At 44.7% G+C, this 24,971-nt stretch overlaps 1 protein-coding gene across 1 annotated transcript in view; it reads left to right on the forward strand.

Annotated features, from left to right (window-relative positions):
* Positions 1–24,971, forward strand: part of LOC136629102 (zinc finger protein 271-like) — a 42,292-nt gene that overhangs the window by 5,420 nt on the left and 11,901 nt on the right. The window contains exons 2-11 of the mRNA XM_066605236.1: positions 10,657–10,760; positions 10,876–11,055; positions 18,228–18,351; positions 18,434–18,498; positions 19,015–19,117; positions 20,798–20,910; positions 21,038–21,217; positions 21,300–21,423; positions 21,507–21,571; positions 24,622–24,724. Coding sequence (XP_066461333.1) covers positions 10,704–10,760; positions 10,876–11,055; positions 18,228–18,351; positions 18,434–18,498; positions 19,015–19,117; positions 20,798–20,910; positions 21,038–21,217; positions 21,300–21,423; positions 21,507–21,571; positions 24,622–24,724 — 1,114 coding nt within the window. The 5' untranslated portion in view covers positions 10,657–10,703. The remainder of the gene's footprint in view (positions 1–10,656; positions 10,761–10,875; positions 11,056–18,227; positions 18,352–18,433; positions 18,499–19,014; positions 19,118–20,797; positions 20,911–21,037; positions 21,218–21,299; positions 21,424–21,506; positions 21,572–24,621; positions 24,725–24,971) is intronic.

Below are 24,971 nucleotides of genomic sequence, written 5' to 3' on the forward strand. Positions count from 1 at the left end.
GGCTGCTGAGACGGGGGGGTTAATGGTGGCTGCTGAGACGGGGGGGTTAATGGTGGCTGCTGAGACGGGGGGGGGGGTTAATGGTGGCTGCTGAGACGGGGGGGGGGTTAATGGTGGCTGCTGAGAGGGGGGGTTAATGGTGGCTGCTGAGAGTGGGGGGGTTAATGGTGGCTGCTGAGAGGGGGGGGTTAATGGTGGCTGCTGAGAGGGGGGGTTAATGGTGGCTGCTGAGAGGGGGGGGTTAATGGTGGCTGCTGAGAGGGGGGGTTAATGGTGGCTGCTGAGAGGGGGGGGTTAATGGTTGCTGCTGGGGGGGCGGTTAATGGTTGCTGCTGGGGGGGGGTTAATGGTTGCTGCTGGGGGGGGGGTTAATGGTTGCTGCTAGGGGGGGGGGTTAATGGTTGCTGCTTGGGGGGGTTAATGGTTGCTGCTAGGGGGGGGGGGGGTTAATGGTTGCTGCTAGGGGGGGTTAATGGTTGCTGCTAGGGGGGGGGGTTAATGGTTGCTGCTGAGGGGGGGGGGTTAATGGTTGCTGCTGAGGGGGGGGGTTAATGGTAGCTGCTGGGGGGGGGTTGATGGTTGCCGCTGGGGGGGGGGTAATGGTTGCTGCTGGGGGGGGGGTTAATGGTTGCTGCTGGGGGGGGGGGTTAATGGTTGCTGCTGGGGGGGGGGGTTAATGGTTGCTGCTGGGGGGGGTTAATGGTTGCTGCTGGGGGGGGGGTTAATGGTTGCTGCTGGGGGGGGGGTTAATGGTGGCTGCTGGGGGGGGGTAATGGTGGCTGCTGGGGGGGGGTTAATGGTGGCTGCTGGGGGGGGGTTAATGGTGGCTGCTGGGGGGGGTTAATGGTGGCTGCTGGGGGGGGTTAATGGTGGCTGCTGAGAGGGGGGGGTTAATGGTGGCTGCTGAGAGGGGGGGTTAATGGTGGCTGCTGAGAGGGGGGGGTTAATGGTGGCTGCTGAGAGGGGGGGTTAATGGTGGCTGCTGAGAGGGGGGGGGTTAATGGTGGCTGCTGAGACGGGGGGGTTAATGGTGGCTGCTGAGACGGGGGGGTTAATGGTGGCTGCTGAGACGGGGGGGGGGGTTAATGGTGGCTGCTGAGACGGGGGGGGGGTTAATGGTGGCTGCTGAGAGGGGGGGTTAATGGTGGCTGCTGAGAGTGGGGGGGTTAATGGTGGCTGCTGAGAGGGGGGGGTTAATGGTGGCTGCTGAGAGGGGGGGTTAATGGTGGCTGCTGAGAGGGGGGGGTTAATGGTGGCTGCTGAGAGGGGGGGTTAATGGTGGCTGCTGAGAGGGGGGGGTTAATGGTGGCTGCTGAGAGGGGGGGGGGGTTAATGGTCGCTACTGGGGGATAATGTTACTACTGGGGCCACTGTAGGGGTCACTATTAGGGCTCGTTCACATGGGTATTTCAGTAGCACAAATACGCTGTGTATTTGCGCAATCAAAAATCGCTTATGCCTGCCTATTTGGGCACGCCAAAAAGAACGCAGATGGGCCCCCAGAGATAGTGCGCAAATATGCAGTGAATACATCGGTTTCCTGTGCATTCACCATGTATTTGCGCGGCCTATTCACTTCAATGGCCTATTGGGGTGCGCAGTACGCAACAAAATAGGTCATGCTGTGTGAAAATATACATCATGTGAATGACTCATTAAAATCAATGGCTTCTATTCACTGCATATTATGTACGCAAATACGCTTGTATGAACAACCCCTAACTGTACTGTCTTACAATCGGCCCTTTGAAGGCAACCATAAGCCTGATGTGGCCCTTGGTGAAAATGAGTTTGACACCCCTGTTGTAATCTGTTGGAATGTAGACTTGGTCAGCAAAAGTAGATTGAAACTTGGTATCAGGTAACATTTGGAAACGCCTTCTTTCCATCTTGCATAAAAACTAGCAAATGTTCGAAAATAAACTAGAATTCATACTGATATCACTGGACTGTGTGTGTGTAGTGGTTTGTTATGGCTCTCATCTACGAGTACTCAATATAATATTTCCTCTTAATTTGGACTCAGGCAACATTCGCATTTGGTCTCCATTGACAGACCCCCAACAGTTTGATGAACTCTGCAATATATATATATATATATAGTATATGATGAACTCTGCAGTGTATATATATATATAGTATATGATGAACTCTGCAGTATATATAGTATATGATGTACTATGCAGTATATATATAGTATCTGATGAACTGCAGTATATATATATAGTATCTGATGTACTCTGCAGTATATCTATATATATAAAGCTGAAAGCTCTCACTCACTGACTGACTGACTCGCCAAAAGTTCTCCAACTTCCCGATGTCGTAGAAACATGAAATTTGGCGCAAGCATAGATTATCTCCAAAATAGGAAAAGCAATTGGATCCCAACTCGATTATTCAATTCTAGTGCAAAAGAATTGGCGTCGAAATTTAACGTACATAATCTAAATCACTCACTTCCCGGTGTCATAGAAACGGGAAGTTTGGCACGAGCATTGATTATGTCATAAATAGGAAAAGCGAATGGGTCCCAACTCCATTATTCAATTCTATGCGCAAAAGAATTAGCGTCCAAATTTTACATGCGGAATGCAATTTTCTCACTTTCCGTTGTCATAGAAACGTGAAATTTGGCACGAGCATTGATTATGTCATAAATAGGAAAAGCGAATGGGTCCCAACTAGAGATGAGCGAACGTGCTCGGCCACGCCCCTTTTTCGCCCGAATACCGCAATTTTCGAGTACTTCCGTACTCGGGTGAAAAGTACTCGGGTGCGCCGGGGGGCGGGGAGAGGCGTGGCGGCGTGGGGGGTAGCAGCGGGGAACAGGGGGGAGCCCTCTCTCTCTCTCCCTCTCCCCCCCACTCCCCGCTGCAACCCACGGCGACCCCCGAATTTTTTCGCCCGAGTACGGAAGTACTCGAAAATAGCGGTATTCGGGTGAAAAAGGGGCGTGGCCGAGCACGTTCGCTCATCTCTAGTCCCAACTTGATTCTTCAATTCTAGCGCAAAAGAATTGGCGTCAAAATTTTACGTGCGGAATGTAATTTTCTTACTTTCCGGTGTCCTAGAAACAGGAAATTTGGCACGAGCATTGATTATGTCATAAATAGGAAAAGCTAATGGGTCCCAACTCGATTATTCAATTCTATGCGCAAAAGAATTAGCGTCCAAATTTTATGTACGGAATCTAATTTTTTCACTTTCTGGTGTCATAGAAACAGGAAATTTGGCACGAGCATTGATTATGTCATAAATAGTAAAAGCTAATAGGTCCCAACTCGATTATTCAATTCTATGCGCAAAAGAATTAGCGTCCGAATTTTACGTGCGGAATGTAATTTTCTCACTTTCCGGTGTCATAGAAACGGGAAATTTGGCACGAGCATTGAATATGTCATAAATAGGGAAAGCTAATTGGTCCCAACTCCATTATTCAATTCTATGCGCAAAAGAATTGGCGTCCAAATTTTACGTACAGAATCCAAATCTCTCACTTTCCGGTGTCATAGAAACATGAAATTTGGCACAAGCATTGATTGTGTCATAAATATGAAAAGTTAATAGGTCCCAACTCGAGTATTCAATTCTAAGCGCAAAAGAATTAGTGTCCAAATTTTATGTACGTAATCTAATTCTCTCACTTCCTGATGTCATTTTATATGAAGGAAACGTCGCATGGTTGCCTCCACGTGGTGTTTCCTGGGTAACGCAGAGAACTATGCAAAATGGTGAACATATGTTTTTCCTCAGTATCTCTTAAGTAACCACGACTTCATAAGATTTTCCGTGTGAACACCAGATAAACACCAGTACCAAATTAACTCGGGCGAAGCCGGGTATATCAGCTAGTATATATATAGTATATGATGAGCTCTGCAGTATATATATAGTATATGATGAGCTCTGCAGTATATATATAGTATATGATGAGCTCTGCAGTATATATATAGTATATGATGAGCTCTGCAGTATATATATATAGTATATGATGATCTCTGCAGTATATATATAGTATATGATGATCTCTGCAGTATATATATGGTATATGATGAACTCTGCAGTATATATATAGTATATGATGAACTCTGCAGTGTATATATATAGTATATGATTAGCTTTGCAGTATATATAGGATCTGATGAACTCTGCAGTATATATATATAGTATATGATGAACTCTGCAGTTAATATATATATATACATAGTATATGATGAACTCTGCAGTGTATATATATATATATATATATATATATATATATATATATATATATATAGTATATGAGCTCTGCAGTATGTGTGTGTATATATATATATATATATATATATATATATATATATATATATATATATATATATATATAGTATCTGATCATTTATTGTCGGCTGTTTATGTTTGTGTTATATATATATTCTGCCCCTGCAGTGAATTAGTGAGTGTTTTATGCAGCAGCACTTTGTATTGCCTATGTATGTCATGCCACCATTCATGTTTAGTCCTATCAGTTGCTGATCACATCCCGTCCGCCATCTATTCCTGCCACGGCCGTACTGTATATTGGCTCTGACCGATCCCCACGCTCTCCATCTACCCCCTGCTTCACATCCTGATGGCAGCCAGAACAATCCTGGCTCATGGCTGCAGCAGTACTTCTGTCCTTCCACATCTATTAGACTAGTAAGTAAGAATTGCTGGTTTCAGTGTCTGAACACAAGTGGCTTCAATAGAAAAGCCATTTATACGGCCGGCCGGCTGCAGAGCTCTTACTGGTGCCGCATTTGGCGCCTCTGACTCATCACTGACATCCTTTTTATCTTACGCAAATTTTGATCAAGTCCAAATTTTCCCTTTTTAGTTTTGTTTGCTTTCTTGTCATTTTTCATTTATTTATATTTATGGTTTTGTAACCGCATATTAACCCCTTAAGGACGCTGCCCTTTTTTTCCAAAAACATTGTAACTCCTTCATTTATCCATCCACATAGCGGTATGAGGGCTTGTTTTTTGCAGCACAAAAAACTGTAAAAATTCTAAGTGGAGTAAAATGAGAAAAAAAATTCTGCCATCTTTTGTTACGTCTTGTTTTTACAGCCCACAAACTGCAACAAGAAAGGACACCATGACTTTATTCTCTGGGTCAGTGCCATTACTGCCATACCGAACTTATGTTGTTTTTTTTTTTTTTCTTTTTTTTGCAGTACTACTTTTTTTAAATTATTTTCTGCCGCCATCTTCTGCGCACAATATTTTATTTATTTTTCTATTGCCGTAGTTGTGCAAGAGCTTGTTTTTTGCAAGAAATCCTGTAGTTTACGTTGGTACCGTTTCAGAATACATACAACTTTTTGATCGCTTTTTGTTGCATTTTTTGTGGGAGATCGGGTGACTAAAAACGCGCATTTCTGGCGTTGTTTATTTTTTTTCCTCCTCCAGCAGTCCTTGTTGATGGCACATTACAGATTGATGGCTACCTCACACGGGCGCTGCAATCTGCAGCGCAGTCAAAAAACGCACGAATGAGAGGCAGCTGTGACAAAGTCACGGAACATCTCCTGTTTATGTGCCCGTTCAGACGGCTGAGTGCGGCGAGTATACATGATGGTAACGGGGTTTCTTGCGGATTCCGCACCGAAGGCTTCCATTGAATTCAATGGAAGCCGTCCGATCCGCGGTCCTTCCACAACTGACATTGTGATCGAACTGCACCATCTGCAATACAGATATTTCAAGGAACGCGCGGACGCCGGCCTGGCACAGGGTCTGATTCCACTGCGGGCTCCCACATGCAGAATCCAATGCGTTCATGTGAAACCAGCCTTAAGGTGATCTGCAATAACCGGGCTCATTTCTTTGATTAGCAAAAAGACGGATCACCTGGCTGGAGTGCCAATAGATCCCGAATGCCCTACAATACTCAAAGGGGACTAAACGGTTGGAACGACTATTTTTGCTTTCTGATGCCATTAATGCTACTGCTGCTTTCTCCTGTGGCGGGGAGATGGATCCTCTCTGGCATAAGATATGTGCTTGATTATATGTTATGTTAATATCTCATTATTGCGCTGATGTAACGGCTCTACGTAGTCTATTTTTTTCTCCCCCTCTTTTTCTTGACTTTTGGACTGGTTCACCCCAAGTTCAAATTTATACCTACAACCCAATATAGTCTTATTTAGGACTCCCTGCCTTAGGAAGAGGATTCTCCCATGGCTGAATGGGCCTTCTTCTTATGGAATCATTAAGCAAGGTACAGAAGAAGTAATCTTAGGCTCTTCATATGGGCTTATGTCTGTCATATTGATCTTAGCCTGGCCAGGGGGGTGGGGGGTTCTCCCTTTTTTCTTCTTTACTCTTTTCCACAGGGTTTGTCTTTCTGTCTCTTAGGAGCTGTTTGGTGGGCCCACGCGCCCATTCCGGTTGTAATAACTCATGGATTCAAGACGACAAAGGACTTCTGGTGGGGGGGAGTCCATCCTCTGAGCCACATGAGTGATGGTGTCATTCAGGAGGTGTGGGGACTAATCCTCTCAGAGCTCTGTGATAGTGTCCCCTGAAAGCCTCTGCAGTCTGTAAGGGGCAGAGCAGCGCTCCTCCACTACGACCTCTCAAGAAGGTTAAAGGGGTTGTCCCGCGATAGCAAGTGGGGGTATACACTACTGTATGGCCATATTAATGCACTTTGTAATATACATCGTGCATTAAATATGAGCCATACAGAAGTTATTCACTTACCTGCTCCGTTGCTAGCGTCCCTGTCGCCATGGTGCCGTCTAGTTTCAGCATCTAATCGCCGGATTAGACGCGCTTGCGCAGATGGTTCTTTTCCCTTCGGCTCCCTCCGGCAGCAGCGGCGTTCAATCCTAGTTATATGAATTTACTTGTATGCATCACCCAACGTGTCTTCAGCTCGCATTCACAGATGGCTTTCCTTACCTTCTCCTGTAAGATGTTCTTGTGACATAATAGTAGGCCATAATGGATATGATTCTGAACATAGGACAATCAGTGGTATTAATTTTGGGGTGCAAATCCTCATTTTTATGTGCACTATAGAAAAAAAACTGTAATGTTACCTATTTGCAAAACTATGAATTTTTCTCCTCTAAATTCCATTAACTCCTCAAAAAACCTGGTGTCAAAATACTCATGACACCTTTAAATGAATACATTAAGATTAGGGATGAGCGAGCGTACTCAGAAAAGCACTACTTGCTCGAGTAAAGTGCTGTATCCGAGTATCGCAGTGCTCGTCCCTGAAGATTCGGGTGCCGCTGCGGCTGACAGGTGAGTCGCAGCGGGGAGCAGGGGAGAGCGGGCAGGAGAGAGGGAGAGAAAGATCTTACCTCCGTTCCTCCCCGCTCTCCCCTGCAGCTCCCCGCTCCGTGTCGGCACCCGAATCTTCAGGGACGAGCACTGCGCTACTCGGATAAAGCACATTACTCGAGCGAGTAGTGCTTTTCCGAGTACGCTCGCTCATCCCTAATTAAGATGTGTATTTTTAAAATTGGGTGAATTGTGGGGGTATATATATTATACGGATAGCTATGAGCCTTTGTAATCTTGGCTTGGTGTAGGAAAGCAAAATGTTCTTCAAAATGTTAAATTTGTACGTTTCCTAAATGGTCTCAAGCGGGCAGATACTCGCTACAGGCAATGCTCGCTCGAGCAATTGGCTTTAGCGAGTATACTCGCTCATCTCTAATTAAGATGTCTATTTTATTAAAATTGGGTGAATTGTGGGGGTATCTATCATACGGATAGCTATGAGCCTTTGTAATCCTGGCTTGGTGTAGGAAAATGTTAAATTTGTACGTTTCCTAAATGGTTTTAAAAAAAACTAAAGTTTTTCCAGTGTGCTTCCAGAATAAAGTAAACAGACAGAATTATATACCTCATCAAAAACCTGGGATATTGTAGTTGAAAATATGAAAAATGTCAATTTTCAATGTCAATTCAAAATCTTCCGCCTTTTAGTGCTTTTAATAAATATTTTGAACATGCTGTCATGCAATAGGTTGCGCTGTAGGAGGTATTGTTCCTTTTCTCCCATTTTTAGCTTTTACCCACTAGCATTTTTCTTTTAACGCTGAAATATCGCTGTGTTTTTTTTTTCAATGGGACTTTCCAATGTTAAAATCGCAAGTTTGTGCTTTTGCGATTTTTGTGCGATGTGATATTAGCATTAGAAAGTCCCATTGGAAAAAAAACGCTGCGATATCGAAGCGTTAAAAAAACACTAGTGGGTAAAAGCCCTTAACTGTTCATACTGCAATGATAAAGCAATTCAAAACAGAAAATTAGGACAGACTGCTGCAGTTGATGCATAACGATACTCTCACTGCACTCACCGGGCTAATACGGAAAAATATGGTGACTGCGAAGGGGCGTGGCCTACCAAGTAAGGAGACAGGAAGTCCTCAGGAGAGCTCAGTCCACCAGCCCCTGGAATCCTTGCCATTCTGTTACTATCGGATGCAGGACTGCCTGCTCTCTCCCCACAGCATGCTCTCCTATCCCGGGGGAGCATTTTGAGACCTTTTAAGGACTCATTGGAGACGGAGTCTAGTGAGACCTACCAGGCCTGAGCATTCCCAGGCTCCATTACCAGGTGCTGGCACTCGGAGGGGGCCTGGCTGGAGTCTGCCTGCTTAGCGGTTCACAGCAGGGACTGATCCGGGAGCTTTGGTGCGGCTCCTGTCTGCTCCCTCCACTCTGCGGCCAGGTGACTGATACTGCTGGCAGCAACTCTAGCAGGTATCTGGCCTGATGGCCAGCGGCCGCCTGCCTCAGGCCCTGTGCACAGTGGTGTCGGCACTTCCCAGGTGCCTGAACATTGTGGCCGCTCTAATTTTTGAGCCTTTCCTCTTTGTCGGGGTGGCTGCTATCTTGGGGCTAAGGGAACACAGTCCCTCCATTGGAACAGTGGAGAAGCAGATAGAGGAGCGGGTGGAAGAAATAAGGAGTAGTCTTAAGAAAGGAGGAAAATGGTGAAGATGATACAGGATCAAGTGACATAGTATCTTAGGCTGAAAGCAGATAATGTCCATTTAGTTTAGCCTGTTTCCACACCCATTTGTTGATCCAGAGGAAAGTTTAAAAAAAAAAAAAAAGACAAGCCAATTTAGTCTATTTGGGTAAAAAAAAATCTTTCCTGACTCCATAATGGCAGTCAGAATAATCCCTCTTTCAACATTTGTAAGTTCCTCCCTGACTCCAAGACCCGGAGCAACAGCCCCACTGGTTATAAAGGGCTATATCCTGTAATATCATAGCACTTTAGGAAGGCATCTAGTCCCCTCTTAAACAACTCTATGGATTTTGCTATCACCACGTCCTCAGGCAGAGAGTTCCACAGTCTCACTGCTCTTACAGTAAAGAGGTACTGTCCTCTCCGGCACATCTTCTCCCTTGAAGCTCCCCGGGGATTGGATGATCATGATCCTCGCCTCCAGGTGTCGTGGATTTCCTTTTGCGTCCAACGACTTACTCAATTAGGAATGTTTACACCCTTCCAGATTAATTATGAATTGATTATGCGCATAAGAAGATTTCACACTGACACAGGTTCAGCATGTATAAGCTTCCTCAATTCTGCTTTATTGTTGGGCGCGCAGCCTCTTTTAAAGAGTTTAACATATCTGCCCATCTGGGCAGGTCAAAGATTACATAGATACAATGTATTGTTTAGTTATTGGATAAGCATCTTGCAATTCTTCCATCCTCCGGTCATCTATGATTGGCCATCAGGTGGTGGACGAGATGAGTGGGTTGTCTTGGACCCACGTGTGGTTCCTTCGATATGATTGGATATTACAGCTTGAACTATTAATTGCACAAACCCCCCGTGTTATTTGCATAAGTTTCCAGTAAAACTGCTTGGGTTATTATTGTGGTAGCTTTTTTCAGACTGCGGTTATCTATGTCTGATTTTTACTTCTTCTAAAGTTACAAAACAGATGGAAAAATATAGCGTGTCTATGTTAAATATTATCTTGTCAGCAAAGTTTAGGGAATAGAAGTTTCATTAAAGGAAGTAGAAATATTGCATAGATGTAAGAACATATATCTATATTTGTATCAGAACAGAAGGCAAAAAATGGACAAGTACTGTCACTTATTATACAGAATACAAACACTGTCCACTACAAAGGTCCACAGTCCAAAATATAGATATATTGGGTTTCCATTACACAGGAAGGACTGGCAGTGATTACTTCACGAGTGCTGTAACTGAGCTAATCAAAGCCAGAGCTCGATGAAATAATCACAGCCATTCAATAAATGGCTGGGATTAGGGCCAAAAGCAACGATATCCCACGGACCACTGGTGCGATAGCGCTGTGATTTTTTTTTTTTCCAACGATATCCTGTTGCCTGTGTGAAATAGGCCTTAAGGCATAGGATGGAGTGGTACAAACTTTGGCAGAGTTGTATATACTATTGTGGCGCAGGGGGAGGGGGGGGGGCGCGGTACATACTATTGTGGCTCGGGGGGGGGGGGGAGCGGTACATACTATTGTCGCGCAGGGGGGAGCAGTACATAATATTATTGCACACAGTGGTTAAAATCTTAAAGTTATTACCTCATCTTGAGGTATTGACTTATCAGGTTTCTTTAATTTCTGAACATCTTTTGATATCTTCTATACAACAGAATTTTCTTGATTGACCCACCAAGGATAAAAGGAAAACACGAGCAAGATGGCGGAGAGTGTAGTAAATCTCACCAGAGAGATAATCTTCCAGCTCTTTGGAGAGGTGAGAGATTCTGATGATGTCACATTACATCATTCTCATCTATGGTAATAACAGATGATGTCACTGGGGAGGTGAATTTCTGTAGTGATATTTATTATTGTCTCCCCATATACAGGATTACACGGTAGTGAAGAAGACCTCTAGTGATGGCTGTTGGGCCCCTGTGTGTGATGGATGGGGCAGACCGCTGAGCCCAATCACGGGGCCCCCACCTCACCACCTGATACATGAAGACATCAATGTACAGAAGATTCTAGAACTCATCAACAAGATGATGGAGCTACTGACTGGAGAGGTGATACTGCAGGGAATGCTGGGACATGGAATGTTATGTTCTATATTAATATCTTAACATATACCTAGAAAAAAAAAACACCAAAAACACTGACACCAGCATAGATTTGAAAGGCAGCAGCATATATGACATGTAGACTGAGTCCTACATTCTCAAGTCTACACCAATAACCAATCTTTAATCCATCTTTATACCCACCCCCAGGAGGCAGGTGGCATTCCCCCATTTAAACATGCCACAACAAGCTGGAAGCTAAACAAGAGGGCGGGCGGGCACAATCTTGTGGTGCTGTAGAAAAAAACTGAAGCCCTCCGTCCTATCAGCACCTCCTTATGTCGGGACTCGCTTTCTCTCACCATTCAGCTCTTGTTGCTAGGGCCCGAGCTTCACAGAAGGATCCCTCAGGCTTCATCTCACCATTCTCTTCAGACTAATCACCATCTATCACCAGGGCTCCAAAGTTTCCCAACAACCTCTAGAACCTTCCAGCCGCTCACAGCTGACCCTGTAGTGAACTCTATTAAATACCTACCTAATAAGCCAATGCTCAAATAATTAATGCCGAAAAGACCTTTTAACACCATTTCCGCTCAGATTCCATGAGGCCTCAGACCCTAATTGGCCTTCGGCCGTACATGGAATCTTATACTCTATATTAATATCTAAACATATACCTGAAATGAAAACACAGATGCCAGCATGGATTTGAAGGGTCACGGCCTTTATTTTAAACAGGGTTACCTTATAAATATTAATAACTCAAAAAAACCCCGACATATATAACAGATAGACTTATCCCTACCTACTCAAGTCTCTAACCAATCTTTAATCCATCTTTATACCCACCCACAGGAGGTGGGCAGCATTCCCACCAGGCCATGACATAACTATGGCATGCCTCCCCCAACACAACAGCAGCCCTTTCAATCATCTCCTGCAATCCCATATTGAAAATATCCAAAGCAATGTCGAATGAATGCACCCGATCCAGTTCTGTGCGGCCAACTAAAACCCTTCTAGCTCAGCGTGCTGAACCGAAAAACCCTGAGCGAAGCTGACCATTTCTCAAGCACTCTATTCAATCTTTTCCATATTTCATTCAAAAATAAAACTTTGGAAGCACCCAAACCAACCGGGTCCAAATCCGGAAGATACTAAAATTATGTCAGGAAAATGGCTTTAACCCTCCACAATTCCTGCCTGATTTTGCATAACAGGTCAAACGTTCTAATTTTGTTCTTGTCCTTCCCTCCCAAATGAATCACAGGGATGCTTGGCTCAGGAAGCCCTGCCCTTTCTAACATCAGCAAGAACCATTTCATCCCTCTGACTCAAAACTGATACATCTAACCCCAAATCATCCGAGGAACAGCGATCCACTGCTCTTTGCTGAGCCCAGTGAATACAAGCGTGTCCAGTGATCCACACATGTTTTTTGTGAAGACAGAAAAATATCACAGCTTAAAACGATCATTCCCATCTCCTCACTTTCTTAATGCGTTATTCGCTTAAACGCAGCTTCTACAGTTGCCCCAGTTTTAAAGTACTGCAGAGTAACTTTTACTCCGCTGCAGCATATCTTACCAATGCATTTCTTCAAAACGCTCGTAAATTGAAAACGTGACCCAAAGAACCGTCCGCATGGCAAAACAAAGATTACAACTGCCTCCGGCCAATTTCCTAGAAGCGCTTCAATTCCCGCACCGGGCATAGGTTAACATTAGGGTTTTGAAAATCTGGATCCTACCCCCTTTCTTTAACTTACCTGTTTTAGTGCGCCTCAGGAAAATTTTATGCCATTCTCCTGCTCAGACACATCCGAGAATAAAAGAGGCGAGCAAACCGCTCTGAACGGAGCCAGAAACTCTCCGCATCTCAATGCTCCAAACTTCGCTAATAAGAGACAGAATGAAACAACATCCCTTCATAACCCGAGATCCAACCAAACACTGACACCAGCTTGTTCAATAAGCCAAACGTTATAGCAGACCCTTGATCCTTGGAAAAAGCAACCGTTTTGTATCCTTGTAACCCTAGTCTAATTTGCTGAAAAGAATTGGTGACCACCCCTAGGCATTTCTGAAAACATGATATCCCGCCATTCATTTCATCATAGACTTACAGTTAGGGCCAGAAATATTTGGACAGTGACACAAGTTTTGTTATTTTAGCTGTTTACAAAAACATGTTCAGAAATACAATTATATATATAATATGGGCTGAAAGTGCACACTCCCAGCTGCAATATGAGAGTTTCCACATCCAAATCGGAGAAAGGGTTTAGAAATCATAGCTCTGTAATGCATAGCCTCCTCTTTTTCAAGGGACCAAAAGTAATTGGACAATGGACTCTAAGGGCTGCAATTAACTCAGAAGGCGTCTCCCTCGTTAACCTGTAATCAATTAAGTAGTTGAAAGGTCTGGGGTTGATTCCAGGTGTGTGGTTTTGGATTTGGAAGCTGTTGCTGTGACCAGACAACATGCGGTCAAAGGAACTCTCAATTGAGGTGAAGCAGAACATCCTGAGGCTGAAAAAAAAAGAAAAAATCCATCAGAGAGATAGCAGACATGCCTGGAGTAGCAAAATCAACAGTCGGGTACATTCTGAGAAAAAAGGAAATCACTGGTGAGCTTGGGAACTCAAAAAGGCCTGGGCGTCCACGGAAGACAACGGTGGTGGATGATCGCCGCATACTTTCTTTGGTGAAGAAGAACCCGTTCACAACATCAACTGAAGTCCAGAACACTCTCAGGGAAGTAGGTGTATCTGTCTCTAAGTCAACAGTAAAGAGAAGACTCCATGAAAGTAAATACAAAGGGTTCACATCTAGATGCAAACCATTCATCAATTCCAAAAATAGACAGGCCAGAGTTAAATTTGCCGAAAAACACCTCAAGAAGCCAGCCCAGTTCTGGAAAAGTATTCTATGGACAGATGAGACAAAGATCAACCTGTACCAGAATGATGGGAAGAAAAAAGTTTGGAGAAGAAAGGGAACGGCACATGATCCAAGGCACACCACATCCTCTGTAAAACATGGTGGAGTCAACGTGATGGCATGGGCATGCATGGCTTTCAATGGCACTGGGTCACTTGTGTTTATTGATGACATAGAAGACAAGAGTAGCCGGATGAATTCTGAAGTGTACCGGGATATACTTTCAGCCCAGATTCAGCCAAATGCTGCAAAGTTGATCGGACGGCGCTTCACAGTACAGATGGACAATGACCCCAAGCATACAGCCAAAGCTACCCAGGAGTTCATGAGTGCAAAAAAGTGGAACATTCTGCAATGGCCAAGGCAATCACCAGATCTTAACCCAATTGAGCATGCATTTCACTTGCTCAAATCCAGACTTGAGACGGAAAGACCCACAAACAAGCAAGACCTGAAGGCTGCGGCTGTAAAGGCCTGGCAAAGCATTAAGAAGGAGGAAACCCAGCGTTTGGTGATGTCCATGGGTTCCAGACTTAAGGCAGTGATTGCCTCCAAAGGATTCGCAACAATATACTGAAAAAAAAATATTTTGTTTAGGTTATGTTTATTTGTCCAATTACTTTTGAGCTCCTAAAATGTGGAGTGTTTGTAAAGAAATGTGTACAATTCCTACATTTTCTATCAGATATTTTTGTTCAACCCTTTAAATTAAACGTTACAATCTGCACTTGAATTCTGTTGTAGAGGCTTCATTTCAAATCCAATGCGGTGGCATGCAGAGCCCAACTCGCGAAAATTGTGTTACTGTCCAAATATTTCTGGCCCTAACTGTATACGGCAAACCTGCTTTAAACCTAGAAAGCAAAAAGAAAAACACATTCCCATCCTGCGAATGCTTATCCATTTCGAGCTTACACCATGGTTGAGCCGGCCAGTGACCATTCCAGAGTACCCAGTAATCTTGCTTCCTAGAAGCGCCCCCCCCCCCCCCACCCCCCCCAAGCCCAATTTTAATTTGGATGTTAAAAACAGAATCCGCTTGCCAAGTGGAACTACCATTAAACTAGCAAAACTGCATCCATGCGAGCTGAACATTCTTCTGAATTGACCGTCAACATGCTCATTGAGAGAGTGAAGACCTCTTGTGATGCTAAGATCTTCTAGAAAGAAAAAAATAATAAATTACCAATCAGGATCACACAAGCAGATGGCACAACTATCAGTGATAATACCCAAGAATTCCAAACTGGTGTATTCTGGAATAAGGTTTCTCCAGCAGGGTTTGGGGTATTTTGTAGCCTCCTGATTGAAAACTCTGATTTATGTGTACACAAAAAGAATTCACACTGAGTCCAGTTCAGTCTGAAGTCTCGAGAGCTCTGCCGTGTATTATGCCTGAAACTCCTTTTATCTAAACACATACCTGGCTTTTATAGGCGTATAAGGTAGAACATACATGGTATATACTCATTGCTATAGGCTGAGCTATATGGAACCTCCTCCCAGTCTCTGTACACTAGTTGGTCCTTGTCCTCTTGCCATGTGCAAACTTCTCCTTTGTCCTTGGCTCGATGCTGGAGAAGGGGGAGGGGCAGGGAAAATGAAGTCAGTGTGTGTCATTTGATTCAAGTTGGCTGAATATAGAGATGGTCTGATGCTGCGAAGACTAGCTCCCCATCATCCGGGCTACTGAACCCATCTTCAGCAGCCAATGCAGCACACATCTGACTTCATGTTGCTGTCCAGTGGCAATCATGATGAAAGAGTTTGTTATGGGTCTCTGTAAATCAAATTATAGTGAAATACGGATAGTTGTACAACAAATAGACATTTTACGCTGGTCGATGCTCCTCTCCACCACAGGTGGTCATGGGAAAAGGTTTCTCATGACCCAGAGGGATACCAAAAAATTTCATTGTTGAACAAAAATTTTTAACTTCCTTACAAGTGGCTTCATCAGGAGGACCAAGAAATACAAAGTCATTCAAAAAATGAATTACTCGCTTTAAAAAAAAAAATCCTCTAACTATCCACTTCTAGGAAGGAAGCAAAACTCTCAAAGTAACTACATTACTGAAAAAACCCATGGGTGAAGCCATGTCCAAGAACAGTCAATACTTGAACTGCAAATGAAAGAATTAAAGACAAACTGACAAGCAAATCCGGTGCAACCTCAACCTTCATAGAAAAATACCTTGGGCAAGATAAATGATCAATCACTGAGAGGAGATAGGGATGATACCAAAGAAGAAGTCTAAGAGACCTCAAATAGACTAAAAACGATATCCGAATGACCGGCAATTTTGCCCTCGTCTATTTGCTTAAGAATTTTTTTCTTTTTAACTGATATCAAGATAGGAAATAACTGAACTTATTAACCTCCTTACAACAGAGGCCCTTGGACTCGGGCACAAAGAAGCCATTCAAAAAGCCTTCTTTAATGGACTAGGCCTACTTCCAACACCGTTGTAAGTCTCACTGGCTACTGGCCTCATCTTTTTTTTTTTTGCACGTAATTCTCTATTTTCTGGATGCAAGGAATTTTGTATTTTATTTCTGAATAAAGCAAGAACAGTGGAATAAAACTGACGTAACAGTGGAGGATCGTCCCAACAACACAAGAGCAAAAATTCCCAGTCTGTAACCAATTAATAAAGATCTTTGCTTCTTGTGGTCATCACTCCTTTTATTGGATTCTTTAACTGAAGAGAACGGTGATAAAACAAGTAGCTATAAAACAAATCCGATTAACACCAGCAGCATTCCAAACCACCGGCTGCTACAGACTCCATGCAGCACTCAGAGGTACCACCAACAGAGTGCCCTCAGAAATACCATCAACACTCTGTCAAGCGGTGCTTACAGTTACCAACACTCTGTCAAGCGGTGCTTACAGTTACCAACACTCTGTCAAGCGGTGCTTACAGTTACCAACACTCTGTCAAGCGGTGCTTACAGTTACCAACACTCTGTCAAGCGGTGCTTACAGTTACCAACACTCTGTCAAGCGGTGCTTACAGTTACCAACACTCTGTCAAGCGGTGCTTACAGTTACCAACACTCTGTCAAGCGGTGCTTACAGTTACCAACACTCTGTCAAGCGGTGCTTACAGTTACCAACACTCTGTCAAGCGGTGCTTACAGTTACCAACACTCTGTCAAGCGGTGCTTACAGTTACCAACACTCTGTCAAGCGGTGCTTACAGTTACCAACACTCTCTCAAGCGGTGCTTACAGTTACCAACACTCTCTCAAGCAGTGCTTACAGTTACCTCAGAAACGTTACTCTCACTCAGATCAAATTAGCAAATTAGAAATATGGTGAGTAGACTTAACCCTAGATGCTCCAGTCTACTAATAACCACCACCTTTACTGTATTATCATGCCCACCCGAAGAAGGCGGGCGGCAATCCATGTTACCAGTTCTGCACTCACCATTAACAAAACACGTTCGTTAACAAGACATACATTCCCCATCATCACTCCTGAACCAGCCCTTTCTTTAAAAGCCTTGCAAGGGTTAACACATTTAAACCTGACAAATCTACCCTAAATGTTACATCAGATAAATCCTTCTATACACCGGTGCCAGTTATCAGGGGTAACACCATCTTGTAGAGCTTCACCTGTACCCTGCAGCAGTGCAGGACTTGGTGTTGGCATCTGGTAGGCACTGTGAGACCTGCCAGGTCTCGGTCGCCTCCGATCAGATGGAGATAAAAGGTAGCTTTCTCCTTCCGCATTCACTTCGCTGGCGGTTTTCTACCAACGAATCCTCCTCTGATACAAGTGTTCAAATGATTCATCTGCCTGTTCGGCGCTCTTCTTGGCGCACACTGCTCACGGGTCCTAAAGCTGAAGCGCTGGGGATTCTAGACATCTGTGAAGCTGTTCCTCACCACCTGCTTCATCCTCGCCAATGATCAGCCGCTGCAGAAGGTCCTTCATCTTCATAGAGGGTCTGAAGCTGTGACAGGAATTGTAAGAGGAGCTGTGGCAGGAACCAGGAACTCTCACTTGGATTCTGTAACTGCTTACAAACATGTGGTGCTGTAGAAAAAAACTGAAGCCCCCGTCCCGTCAGCAGCTCTTTATATCGGCACCCGCTTTTTCTCACCAATCAGCTCCTGTTGCTAGGGTCCGAGCTTCAGAAAAGGATCCCTCAGGTTTCTTACATTATACAGTAACAGCACTGGAGGCTTCTGGGTGATGACTGTATATTGTGTTGTCAGGTTCCTATAAGGTGTCAGGATGTCGCTGTCTATTTCTCCATGGAGGAGTGGGAGTATTTAGAAGGACACAAGGATCTGTACAAGGAGGCCATGATGGAGACCCGCCAGCCGCTCCCATCACTAGGTAATAGACAGGACTAAATACACGGGGACTTTATTATCTGTATGTAAAGAATGACTTCAGTGTCTGTCTGTGTTTTTTCCAGTTCCATCCAGTAAGAGAAGCCCACCAGAGAGATGTCCCCGTCCTCTTCTTCCACAGGACCATCAGGTAGATGGAGATGTCCCTCTGATCTGTAGAAGGCTGTGAAGCTCTTGTCTTCACTCTTATTAGATGTCTTCTACGTGTGTGATGAGGCCGGTGGAGATGGCAGGATTACCGCTGACCAGAGACATTACATGTGGTCTGCATCTTCTCCCAGTTTTCTGTCGGTGGAGACTGCTGGTGGGAATAAGGGGCCAACAGGTTGGATTTATATCTATCTGCTCCTTTATGTCCCCCGAGACAAACGGCGGATGTGTCTGGTAGACGCTGATCTCCTCCACTGAGACAATGTGCAGCGTGTGTAGCCATGCCGGATATACATTTGTATGAGGTTCCTGAGGGGTCATTGAGCTGCCATCTATTATCTATGTTCAGCTTCTAGACCTGCAGCTCTGTGGCTCAGATAACTACTCCTGTCAGGTCACTTTTGGTCATCATGATTAATGATCTTTTCTGGTCATGTAAAACCTTCCACACGACTTCTCCAACCGTCTGCTGACTTTTACAATATTTGTCTCTCAGCTTTTGAATCAGGATGAAGATCTGACCGATATTAATACTACAGAGACAAATGTGAGGGGCGATCAGCGATGTAAAGAGGAGATTCCTACAGGTAACAGCCCAGGTGAGTAGTAACCACTAAATACAGCAGAGAAGAGTCACAGATTCTCCTCAGTCAGCGGCTGCAGATGTTATTCTGTGGTCTGTGGGATTATTGGGGATGACAGATCCTGCAGTCCAGGCCCCGTCCTCCCAGCTGGTTCATCTTGTAAGCCTGTTAGTGGCAGTAGATATCTGACACTGGCAATGGTCGGCTCTGCTGCAGCTAGAAACACCATAACAAGAGCAAAAACCACCCAAACGGCTGTTCATGTCGGTTATTTTCAGTATCTATAGACTTTATATTAATATCTGGTGTTTGAAAGCTGATAGTCTTGTAGTCACTTATCGTGCCTGTTATGGAAGTATGATATTACTGCAGTCACACATTCTCTCCTGGGTTCGTTAATATTCATTCGTTTCTTGGTTTTCTCTAGAATGCGACTTTTTTTCAACTATTCCCCCTTTGCTCAGCAAGTGTGCTGTTAGCATTTCCATACTATCCCTGTCACTACCCCAACTTTGTGACTCCAGATTACCCCTGGAGAGGACCTTTAACATTGGACGATCATCATTAGTACAGCGTTTTCCTGAAAATAAGACCGTTTTTTTTTTGGGGGGGGGGGGGGGTCTAATACTACTTACCTAGCAGCTGGCGTTTGGGTTCTTCGTACTGGTCTCAGTTGCTGCTACAGGCTTCCATGTCCTCCTTAATGCCAACAGAACAGTTCTTCCTGGTAGCGGGGCTTGAATACCCTGCCTCCAGCAAGGTAATGCTCTGATTAGTTAATCAAGTGCTGCGTAAGCCAATGAGAACCAGCGCTTGATTAACCAATCATAGCCATTCATTGAATAGCTGTGAGTGGTTAATCCAGCGCCGGCTTTCATTGGCTGATGTGGCATTTGATTAACCAATCAGAGCATTACCTTGCTGGAAGCGGAGTATTCAAGACGTGCTGTCAGGAAGAACTGCTCTGTCGGCTTGAAGGAAGATGCGAAAACCTGCAGCAGCATCGCCACAGGCCTTATTATCGGGGGGAAACACGGTGGCTGTTCATACCTGTGCTCCTGCGCAGTTTTGAACGATAGTCGTCCCATGTAAATGCATGCAGAGAGATTGTGGTTCATCTGTGGGGTATAGAATGGAAAGAATAATATCTCTAGATTAGTGATAAAATACCAATCCCATTGCATCCATGGCCTTTGAGTCGGCCAAAACGGATATAATCTGAATGAATGATCTCTCCTCTGCCATGTTTGATGTATGTAAATGGGTAAAATCGTGTTATGAAATATGGCGGTCATTGCTTCCCTCTAGGAATCCCTTCTGGGGAGACATGACCAAAGTATTGTATTGTATAAACATCCGGACATTTCCTGCATCCAATCAGCCGGCCTCCCTCTGATGTCACCGGTAGTGTGGGGGGAACTGAAACGTCATATCGCTGCCCGCCGCCGCTGCTCACTTGCTGCTGAGGCTGCAGTCAGGCATTGCTGCCATTCACGCTCTGCACAACTCTCCTCTGCTCGCTCCCAGGCTGCTGCCCGCAGGGTTCATGCACACTACCTTTTTAAAGAGCCAGTGTATGCTACTGTTACTCGTCCCCAATCCAGACAAGTAAAGAAAAATCTACAATTTATTATCTGCCCAACTGTTTCTTCTCCTGTAATTGTATATTGTTATGTGGGATTTTTGTTGGATCAGATTTCTATTCAGGTGCCTTCACTAAAGGATCAAGGATGGAGAAGGACAGAAACAAGATGGCGGAGAGTGTATTAAATCTTACCCTAGAATTAATCTTCCAGCTTACTGGAGAGGTGAGGGATTCTGATGATGTCACATTACATCATTCTTATCTATGGTAACAACCGGTGATGTCACTGGAGAGGTGATGGACTCTGGAAATGTCTGTAGTGATATTTATTAATGTCTCCCCATATACAGGATTACACAGTAGTGAAGAAGACCTCTAGTGGTGGCTGTCAGACCCCTGTGTGTGATGGATGGGGGAGACCCCTGAGTCCAATCACGGGACCCCCACCTCACTCCCTGATACATGAGGACATCAATGTACAGAAGATTCTAGAACTCACCAACAGGATGATTGAGCTGCTGACTGGAGAGGTGACGCTGCAGGGAATGCTGGGACATTATACAGTAACAGCACTGGAGGCTTCTGGGTAATGACTGTATATTGTGTTGTCAGGTTCCTATAAGGTGTCAGGATGTTGCTGTCTATTTCTCTATGGAGAAGTGGGTGTATTTAGAAGAACACAAGGATCTGTACAAGGAGGCCATGATGGAGACCCTCCAGCCGCTCCCATCACCAGGTAATAGACAGGACTAAATACGCGGGGGGCTTTATTATCTGTATGTAAAGAATGACTTCAGTGTCTGTCTGTGTTTCCTCCAGTTCCATCCAGTAAGAGAAGCCCACCAGAGAGATGTCCCCGTCCTCTTCTTCTACAGGACCATCAGGTAGATGGAGATGTCCCTCTGATCTGTAGGCTGTAAAGCTCTTGTCTTCAGTCTTTATAATGCACTATTTGTAAAAGAAAATAATAATCCCGCCCCTAGAAGAAGTTGTAATTTTGCTGCAAAGCTCGGGATGCAGTTACATCTCAGACAGATATACAAATGATTAGAGTTGTGGCATGATTAGATGATCAGTCTTGCGACTTGAGGACATAAAAGTGGTTCCACCTTTGGTTTATAATAAGGCTCTCATAGGCTACTTGTGTTTAGTGACCTCTTTTTCCCCTTGTGTAGAGCTTGTTGACCACTAGACGCCTCTTCGATGGAATCAGAGATTTCACCCAGTTGACAGAGTTTGAGAGGGGGTGCATTATTGGAATGCCATAAGCTGGATGGTCGTATCAACAAATTGCCCACCAGCTGGGTCGTTCTGACCAGAATGTTAGGAGGTGTTGGGAACTGTGGATGTGTAAGAATGCACACAAGGCGGCCGGGCTCAGGACGCCCTCAACGGACCATAAATAGAAAGGATTTTCTGATCATTCAGCAAACACAAGTAGCTTCTACTATTTTGTTGATCACAATCCAGAGACAGGTTGCTCCATCGTTACAGATCCCTGTGTCTGTCAGAACCATTTCTAGGAACTCCGTTTGTGGTGGTGTTGTGAATGAAGTGGAATCGGGTTGTTTTCAGCAACAAATCCAGCTTTGGGTACTGATGACAGCTGTGTTCATGTCTAAGGACCTAGGGATGAGCGCCTATGCTGAGGAGCCTAGTGTACAAACAGCGTTCAGAGAGCGCCTTAAGGTCGCCAGTTGGCTGCTTAGCGGAACAGTTCTTATCCTCCAGACATAGGGAGGGCTGCAGAAACAATTGGGGGTTTCTCTAAACAGAGAATCTCCCCCAAGCAGAGAAATATAGGAAAGGACTATTAGTAAAAAGAAGTCTGCGCTCTTGAACTGTACAGTTTAGCAACCATGAATGTCACAAAACAAGGAAAAGAATGGCACTTACTCGAGAGGAGGAGGGTATGATACCCAGAAATCCCCCTCCTTGAAGTGTCCCCTTGGCCTGAAAAAGGTGCCTTAAAGCACAGAAACGCGTTGCCCTTGTACCATCCACCACAACTAGGAATAAAGGTTAGATATTCTCAAGTTGATGCGGCTGGGACGTGGCTTATTGACATAAAGGAGTCGACACTTTAAGGAGGGGGATTCTAATAGTTTGGAGATAAAGAGATTTGAGATGGGTGGGTAGTTGGCAGCATCGGTCGAGTCAAGAGTTGGTTTCTTTAGCAGTGGGGATATGATAGAATGTTTGAATGAGGAGGGAAAGATGCCAAAGGTCAGAGAGAGGTAAAATATAGTGGTGAGATGGGAGATAACCATCGGGGAAAGGGACCAAAGGAGGTGTGAGATAAGGGGTTTGCTAGCACAAGTGGTGGGGCGAGCAGAGCTAGAGACTTCCTCTGTCATTGATCTAAGTACAGAGAGGTAACAGGAGCTAGATGCAGTATTGATGAGAGTAGGGTCGGGGCCAGTCTGGGATTGGGAGGTTATTTCCTGCTGGATGTCGTCGATTTTCTTTTTGAAGTAAGCAGCCAGCTCTTCAGCACTGAGATTCGTCTCTGGGAGCTGCAGTTTAGGGCTGAGGGTGTGGAAAGTGTCAAAGAGTCATTTGGGGTTGTGGAATAGTGAGGAAACGAGAGAGTTGAAGTAGACTTGTTTGGCATGGTGGAGGGCGAGGTTGTAGGTTCTGAGCATGAATTTGAAGTCGAGAAAGTCTGTGGACATTTGTGATTTTCTCCACAGCCGTTCAGCACAGCTAGAGCTCCGCTGGATGAAGCACGTTTGAGGTGTTAGCCAGCGATGCTGAGGTCTGCATCCGATGGCTTGGGTCACGGGGAATGCTGCTTCATCTGGGGCATTTTTGAAAGTGGTGTAATGTGCGGCAACCAGCTTGGGGCAGGAAAGCAGAGAGATAGGGGATAGAGAAGTCTGTAGAGATTCAGCAATGTTTTGGATGTGAACAGCCTGAAGATTCTTATATGTACAGTAGGTAGGTGGGTCTGGAAAGATGCTACGGGGCTTGGCAAAGAAAGAGGGGAGTTTATGGTCCAAAAGCAGGAGAGGCGAGTTAGTGAAGGGGTAAGCAGAGCAGAGACAGAGGAAGACCAGATCAAGACAATGACCGCTCATTGATATGTTCAGGACATCCTGCAGCCTCTCATGGCAGAGCTTCCAAGAGGCATTTTCCAATGGGCAGTACTTGGCTTTACACAGTAAGGATGTGACAGGAATGCCTCCACAACATTGCCACACTTCTGTGGCCTGCCTGGTCACCTGATTTATTGCCAATAGAAGATGTATAGGGCCATCTGGAATGCGAACTTCGACAGCCTATGAGTTTGCATGATCTACAGGCTCAGTTAGAGCAAATGTGGAGCGATATGTCAGGGGATACCATATGGAACCTGTATGCCTCCATGCCCGCCCGTATTGCATCTTGTATCAAAGCTAGAGGCAGTCCAACGGGGTACTAGAGCCTCCATGCCTTCCCGTGTTAGATCTTGGTTCCAAGCTAGAGGCAGTCCAACGGGGTACTAGAGCCTCCATGCCTTTCCGTGTTACATCTTGGTTCCAAGCTAGAGGCAGTCCAACGGGGTACTAGAAGCCTCCCTTCAAGGGTTCAGTTTTCTGCAATAAATTCTCCTTTTGCTCTGATATTGTAATCACTTACCTTACTTATTACATTACAATCACACAGAGAAAGTTTCAATCAATTTCGACAACTTCTAGAGTAGGGATGGTTTTTAACAATGATTGTATGTTTTACTCCTGTTTAATGAGGATGGTAGACAGATTTCTGAGGGATCATTGAGCCGCCATCCATTATCTATGTTCAGCTTCTAGACTGGCAGCTCTGTGGCTCAGATAACTACGCCTGTCAGGTCACTTTTGGTCATCATGATTAATGATCTTTTCTGGTCATGTAAAACCTTCCACACGACTTCTCCAACCGTCTGCTGACTTTTACAATATTTGTCTCACAGCTTTTGAATCAGGATGAAGATCTGACTAATATTGATGATACAGTAACAATTGTGACAGTCAAACAGGAGTTTGAAGAGGAGATTCCTACAGGTAACAGCCCAGGTGAGTAGTAACCACTAAATACAGCAGAGAGGAGTCACAGATTCTCCTCAGTCAGCGGCTGCAGATGTTATTCTGTGGTCTGTGGGATTATTGGGGATGACAGATCCTGCAGTCTGGGCCCCGTCCTCCCAGCTGGTTCATCCTGTAAGCCTGTTAGTGGAAGTAGATGTATGAGACTGCAGGCCCCCAGTCATCAGGGCACTATGACTACTCGCCTGTAGTAATTTGACCATTTTAGCTATCATTT

The sequence above is a fragment of the Eleutherodactylus coqui genome, chromosome 5 (assembly GCF_035609145.1).
Source record: "Eleutherodactylus coqui strain aEleCoq1 chromosome 5, aEleCoq1.hap1, whole genome shotgun sequence".
Classification (NCBI taxonomy): Eukaryota; Metazoa; Chordata; class Amphibia; order Anura; family Eleutherodactylidae; genus Eleutherodactylus; species Eleutherodactylus coqui.